This window comes from Montipora capricornis, chromosome 3, assembly GCF_036669925.1.
Source record: "Montipora capricornis isolate CH-2021 chromosome 3, ASM3666992v2, whole genome shotgun sequence".
Classification (NCBI taxonomy): Eukaryota; Metazoa; Cnidaria; class Anthozoa; order Scleractinia; family Acroporidae; genus Montipora; species Montipora capricornis.
The window spans coordinates 53,989,242-53,996,741 of record NC_090885.1 but is presented as its reverse complement, the minus strand read 5'-3'; the positions used below and the strand labels follow the sequence as shown (position 1 = coordinate 53,996,741).

Genomic DNA, 7,500 nt, shown 5'->3' with positions numbered 1-7,500 from the left:
GGCATCCATGGCCAAAGACTCCATGTTTGCTCGGGGATCTTTTTCATCGGAAGACTCCTCCACGTTATGTGCGGTTGATCTCGGTTTAGGATTTGGTCTAAAACCCGGTGGACTCCCCAAGTCGGACAATCAAGATTCGAGAAGTGCGGATCTTGAGTCGTTCAGTTTTCTCGAAGATCTACCCTTACCTATAATTGAACAGATAGAATCCCTTCAGGATGCTGGAGTCTATAAAGGAAGCCGCAAGGCCTCAACATGGAAAGATAGCTTTGAACAACGCGTTGAACAGTTTAAGGAAAAGGCTGGCTTCTCCCGGATTTCCACGTTTAGTTTACCCAAGAGGAGTTTTTCCTTGAAGATACGGAATAAGAACAGTAGTGAAAATACAACCCAAAAGGAAGACAAGGATAGTAAAGGCAACGGTAGTGGAATGAGAAGAATGAACTCTGTCAGAGGTAATTTTACACGTACAAGTACTGATTTTGTGGGACGGCACTTTCACTTATTAAAATTAATACGCCGCCGGTCAGTTTGTGTACGTTTACCCACAGGCTCCCCAAGCTCAGTGTGAGCATGGCCGACAAAAATATAAGGATTTGTATGGGAATCCCGATAAAAAGCTTATGAAGATAATTATGAAAAAAAATCTCAATTAAAAAGCCTAACCTTCAGCTTATTGTCATTGTGGGTAGCTTTCTTCGTGTGCGTTTATTTTCCAGATTCGATGTGATATGAAGTGAGCCATTTTTCAATTTCTGGGTTATCAATGGTTATAATTAAGTCCCAAGGCTGGAGAGTAAATTCTCAGGAGCCACCAATTTGAGTCAAATATTCCTAGATAAAATGTTCCCAGGGTCAATAATTCCAAATCAGGGGTGCCTGTGATCAGAGTCGGAGAGTCTAACTTGGGTGTGCTATTGCTGGTTTTCACTCACTTGACCAACAGCCATGTTTTTCAACGAAAACAAAAGGAAGCGTTTGCATAATAATAGAGTTAAATTCCCGGAGGATTGGGTCGGGGCACCAACATGGCCGCCTTTTCTTTGTTTAGGGGCACCAACATGGCGGTCGTGACGTCATGTGAAAACCAAGAATTGGATCTGTTACTTTTTAAAATAGTCAACTCAGTTAAGACTACTCTTGGGGTTGGATTCTCTACAAGAACAGATTTTCAGAATTTTCACAGGTGTAGTGCATCATCCGCCGCCAGGAATTACACGGCGTAATTTAGCCTATGTGTAGCCGTACCTTTCCCCTGAGGTCAAAAAAGTGGAGAGAACATCTACAAAAAGCTGGCCCAAATCAGGTTCCTTGGCATCATGCCTTAAAGCAAGAAAATTGATAATGGTTTATCATTGGTCACTTTAATACCTTAGGCAATTCTTTTCAATCTCTCAAAAACGCGGTATGCACTTACAAAGGTACATTGACTTGCAAATGAGTTCCAAATAACAGAAATTCATGTATATCTAAAACAATCGAAAGTCAAAGAAATACCAACTGAAGCCTTTGTTCACACCAATTTTAGCGGAAATATCAATTATTTCCAGATATTGCATAAATTACTGACATTACAGAACATGATTTGGGCCAGCTTTTTGTAGAGGTTCCCTCCTCCCATTCTTCTTTTATGGGGAGGGTATGGCTACACATAGGCTACAGTACGTAATTTGGCCATGTTGCTCTTACTTGGTTGGGCTAGGTGTCAAAGCGAGCAGTCTGTTTGGGTTATCACTTTATACCATTTTACATGTACATGTAGAGTACATGTGTAGATTGCTTGTTCTAATGTGTCATTGGTGAAAACCAACCCTTAGTCCTCTTGTTACATGTACAATGTACTAACTGGTCCTCTTAAGCTGTAACACTCAAAAGACAGATTGTCAAACAAATATTGATCAACATCACATATCGTTAATAATGTGCCAACAAGAGGAAGTTATCAGCCCTCACAAGAAAGGGTTTCTATGTACAGTGTATCAGTGGTTGTGCATTTTATTGGCAAGAAGATTGTTTGTAAACAAATGCTGTCTCTTCCCTACAGTCTTTCAATTTGTTGGTGCACTGAAAAGAACAACTTCTGGCCCTTCTTGTAACTACAGTTCCCAGTTAATATATTTTTTTCAAATTTATTTGGAAAAGATCTTGGCAAAGAGGCTGAAAGGCTATGATTTCAGGATTATATTGTTTGGATCTGAAGCCAGAGAAGGTTATACATGTACATGTACATAGTCCTGTGCACAACAAACAAAATGGATAGCTTTTAGAATAATTATTATTATTAAAATAATTTTTTTTATGGTGACATTGTTTTTGTTATTTATTTGGCTGCAATTTTATTGGCTGCAATGACTCTTGTATATGTGTACACTGTGTACATGTAGGGGTGACTGTGTAGAGCATAAACCGAGTCGTTCTTTCTTACATTGTAATACTATTAAAATGTGAGAAAGAACGACTCGGTTTATGCTCTACACAGTCACTCCTACATGTACAAACACATATACAAGAGTCATTGCAGCCAATCAAATAAATAACAAAAACAATGTCGCCATAAAAAAATTATTATAATAATAATATTCCAAAAGCTTCCATTTTGATGTGGTCAGTACTACAAATGTATGTACATGTACATGTATAACCTTCTCTGGCTTCAGTGCCAATTGGTAGCTATACTGTATTAAATACAGTGTAGCTACCAATTGACAAGTGTACATGTATCGTCACCTTTTAGTCCTCTCACCTGGTGTGGGCATTTTGGACCTCAAAGTCATCATTGCCATTATCAAGAAGGAAGCTTCCTTCTTCTTTAATCATTAATTTGTTAAATTATTGATAAGCATCTGGTGCCCTCAGAGGAAGTAATTTTAGAAAACAAAATTGGTTACTTGTCATCTGGGATTATAAAAATCAATAAAATTATTATCATGATTAAAGTTACTAACAGTACCTGAGGAAAAAGAGAATCACTTTGGAAGGTGCAAAAATAATGTTAGTATTGTTCCACTATTTGTACCCTAGCTTTTGAGTTTAGACTCTTGATGTCAAGAACGGTATACATGTATGATGTTTTGCATGTTTTTTTTTGTGTTGTTGATAAAGAAAAATCTCTTGTTGAAGACAGTGAGTATCAGTCCCTTCAAAAGAAGTTGTTGAAGGCAAAGCAGGTGAGCTACAATCTATCATGGTTTAATGGCCAGTGTCGTCAAATTCTGACTTGTTGTTTATTCAAGTGGTTGATCAATGTTAAAATATGACTCGGCATGTTTTTATTTTATTTTGTGAAGTACTTTATGTTAGTAATTTTGGTACATGTATCATTGCGTACATGTACAGTATATTTAAATTTCTTAATATATAGATACTGATGAAATACCACCTGGATTTCTCCTTTTATTAAAAAATCATGTTCACCTGCGAACTTGCAAAACACCTTCGTGAAAACCCATCACATTTTTTCACTTGGCGCGTTCTCTCTTCAGCACAAACATTCCATAAACATAGGATCATTGAGGGGCTAATGATCCAACAATTCTGCCCCAGTCTGAACGAACAAGTTGTTCCTTATGTTTCCAAACTTTTCCCAATGGGAATTACAGATATATATTAAAATAATATGCTATTTACAAGGTAATTTTTGTAAAATTAAAATGTTAAAAAACCAAACGTTTTCGGCTGTTTGCCATCATCGGGGTTAAAAATGACGGTCCGCACGCATCCATGCATATATGCATGGCGTGTTTTAACCCTGATGATGGCAAACAGCCAAAAACATTTGGTTTTGTAACATTTTAATTTTACAAACATTACCTTGTAAATAGCATATTTTTATACCCATTAGTAAGCGAACATTATGGACAAGATAATTCACATTAACATTTTTATTGCAATATTTTACATTGTACATTATCATGATTTGTTTTTCATAACTTTCATATCTTGTTTCATGTTACACAACATGGGTGTTTTAGCAGTTGGTGACCTATTTTTCATTATTTCAAAAATGGATAAAACAAGTTGTTTTAAATCTAGACATTTCATCAATATCTATATTATAAACAGAACATTACATGGCGGCTTGAAGATATGAATTTTATCTTCGAGTGCTGAAAGTACAGTATCTCTCACGAGTGAGCAAAGTTTGATTTGAATCCAGGTAAGGATCAGTACTGTAACAATGTATTTTGACACCATGCATTACAGGCCTCTTGCATGTTCCATATACATGTAGTTAACTACATGTACACGTGCATGGCTCACAGGTGAGCTTAAGTAGTAAGTTACATGTAGATCAACAGAAGAGAAGGTAAGTGGCTTTGTGCAGTCTTAACTCATTGACTCCTGGGGGTTCCCCATTGATGAGTAAAATCATCTGGCATTAGACAGAGTAAAATACTAAGTATGGCCAGTTTTAAGGCCAGTTCAGGTTTGAAAGGAGTACATGTACATTTAATTATTTTATAGTGCGTTACTGTAATGTGGTGTGTTATAATGTACTTACAATTATTACAGTTAATTATCGTGGTGTTGGTAAAACTTACAATATTAATTGTGACGCTTTGTGGCTCAGTAAACAGTAACACCCCTTGTCTTTACCTCCACTTTGGTGAATGATAATAATAATTATTGTTACAGTAATGTTAAAAAATAGTATAGATCTATTGCCTTTGTTGGATACTCAGGTATGGGCTGGTTATATGGGCTGGTGCCAGGCCAACCTTAGCTTGCCCTAGATGTACAGTACCCACAACCCCATCATGAGCCCTGCCTACAGACCCAGCTCCATTCAAGCACCTTTCACAGTGAATCAATGTGAACAAACAAATTAATTAATTAATAAAGAAAGAAAGAAAGAAAGAAAGAAAACTGAACAGTCTGAGAGAAAAAATAATAAGTTAAACAAAGCATTAATGAAAGGGGGAGCGGAGGACGGGGCAACTCTCAGAAAATGAATTCATTACAGCATGCCGTGTACATGTATGCTGCTGGGTGAAACTACTGTGCAAACACTTGCTCACACTTGTGCAGATGCCATGCTATTAAAATAAATCTGCCATGCCAAACAGCTGAACAAGTTTCCTCCAGGTTGTTAATTAAGTTATCATATATTTAAGATTTTGCTCTGTCTTTATTTAAGGAGATTGAAAATTTAACCTTGGATTTGGAAGCTTGTCAGCAGCAACTTCAAAGTAAATACGGTGCTGTGAAGATTTTACAGAAGTTGTCTCGCCTAGAGCAAGCACGCCAGAAACAGTATTCCAGGAAAGCATTAGAAGCCAGCAAGAGACTGCAGCAAGTGAGTATTTTCACAGAAGAGTAATGTCCATTATCTGATACATGTACCTACTTCAAAATCTTTGAATTTTGTTAACTATTTTAATGCCTTGAAATATTTGTGGGTAAACAAATACATGATGTAATGTTGTTAATGGGGACACTCCTTAGGTGGCCCCCGCTGAAGAGTAAAATCTATTGAGTGGTAAAGAACTTACAAGATCCTCGAGAGTCGGTGAGGCTCTTGAGACTTGTGAGGCTCTTGCAAAAGATCCTGGTCATACATGTAATACAATAATTAATTTATAAGTTCAGAGAGGAGCTAGGTTTCATTGTGACAGTTTGAATAATAATTTATCCTAAGCTTATGAGTGGTGACCTTGGTGGTAATTTTGTTTTGAACAATGTGAAAAAGTGTAAAACTATGACTCGATCTTCATGCACTCTTCCGTTAATAGACTTGCCTTCGAGTCTAAATTACAGCTACAGTGTACTCACTCCTTAAATTATGAGAAAAATGTCCCTGTATGTAAGAAAGTGGGGATTGATTGCCTTCAAGTTATCAGAATTAACAGGCAATTACTGCTGCAGCACTTTAAAAAATTAATGTGTTCTGATCTAGCTGTAACATTTATAGTGCAATATCTGTACAATGGCCATTTTTAGGAGGTGAACTTACTTCAGTGGGAGCTGGAGCTGAAGCAGAGCTATTTATTGGACAGCGAGCAGACTTGGGCTGAGAGATTCGACAGAGTAGCTACAGAAAATGCGGCACTTATGGTGGCCCTACAGTCGAGATGCGATGAACTGCGAAAAGTGTCTATTGAGAAAATGAGTGAGTGACAAATGAATAGACCATTTTACAGTTGCAGCTAAGTTACCTGGCCTAAGAATGGAAGCAAGGCTACCGGTGACCCTGCTTTGATACAAACCTTTGAGCTTTTCTAATGTTAATGTAGGCTAATTAGAATTACAACAACACAATTTGCATGAGAAAAGCAGTGAGGTTTGTATCAATACACGGTCACCGGCAGCCTCGCAGCCATTCATAGGCTAGGTCACTGAGCAAACAACTGTAAAATGGCCTATTAATGAGCCAAATCTCATCACTGATTTTGCATCTTACATGTGGATTTTGTGGTTTTTATTTCCCCTTTTATAATGGTTGAAAATTTAGCCTTGTCCATATCACTTGGTTTTGAGGATGGGAAGTTAAGTTTGTGGCCATTTAGAAGGAATCTTATTGTTTCAGCATTGATGCGTGAACGAGATGAGTTGGCAGCTGCCTTGGAAGTTCGTGATAGAATCAAATATGATCTCAGCAGCCCCGAAAGAGATGGAATCTTGTCAACGGGAGATCTTATTATTGAGGTATGTAATTTATATCTGACATGTAAAAATACCGAGAATGGGTTGCAGGCAATGAATGATCATCACTGTTTAGAAGGGGGTCAATAGACCCATATCACTCCATGTCCAAACAAAAGATTTTGCTCGTCTAACCTCTAATTCAGTGTGAGGTTAAATGGATAAAGATAATGCAAAGGTAAAGCCTTTATACCTCACAGACTCAAAAATGGCCGCGAAGTGAATTTCAGTGGTTGCAAACGTGTCTCATGTCTGGCGACAGTAAAAACAAACACTGAAAAACCATCGACTGTAATATTGTCCTGCACTCGTCTCTACTGCTGAGATATCAAGTTAACTAGGAGCTAGTCAGTTACAACTCTGTTTTATGTAGCCATCAGCGTTGCAATCGCTCATTGAATTTCATGGCTTTTTATCGCTTTCAAGTCTTTTTCTTTGATGCTTCTTTGCAACTGCTTATGAATAAGAGAACAACTTTACTTACTTGCTTGCTGAAGTAAAGTGTGATGATCATGCTAACGCCATTTATGATATTGCATTTATTTTCGACGATTCCATAATAATTATTTTAAATTACTGTAAATGTAACTTGGTTCAGGTAAAATGCAATCCTCAAATCTTTTTTTCAAAAACTGTCTAAATTCTCGCAGGCTCATTGGCAAATTTTTATCATCAAGAAGAGTACAGACAGATAAACTATTGATCTTGTTTGTGCAAAAATCTGTGCAACTGTCAACTTTCTAACCAATGAAATTTTATTGACTGTTGTAAGTAGCCAATCAGAAAGCAGGACAATCTATTGCCAAAATTCGCTTCAATTTGAATAAAATTCATGTTTACGGTTGCTTATTTTCGGTG

General features: G+C 37.2%; 1 protein-coding gene across 3 annotated transcripts in view; it reads left to right on the top strand.

The window, feature by feature from the left end:
* Positions 1-7,500, top strand: part of LOC138043412 (coiled-coil domain-containing protein 125-like) — a 15,874-nt gene that overhangs the window by 57 nt on the left and 8,317 nt on the right. For 2 of the 3 annotated variants that reach the window (XM_068889670.1, XM_068889669.1), the window contains exons 1-5: positions 1-455; positions 3,103-3,167; positions 5,138-5,296; positions 5,941-6,109; positions 6,527-6,645. The exon at positions 1-455 is cut by the window's left edge and continues 57 nt beyond it. In XM_068889670.1, the coding sequence (XP_068745771.1) occupies positions 8-455; positions 3,103-3,167; positions 5,138-5,296; positions 5,941-6,109; positions 6,527-6,645 (960 nt within the window). In that variant the 5' untranslated portion in view covers positions 1-7. The remainder of the gene's footprint in view (positions 456-3,102; positions 3,168-5,137; positions 5,297-5,940; positions 6,110-6,526; positions 6,646-7,500) is intronic. The other variant, XM_068889671.1, reaches the window with a different exon arrangement.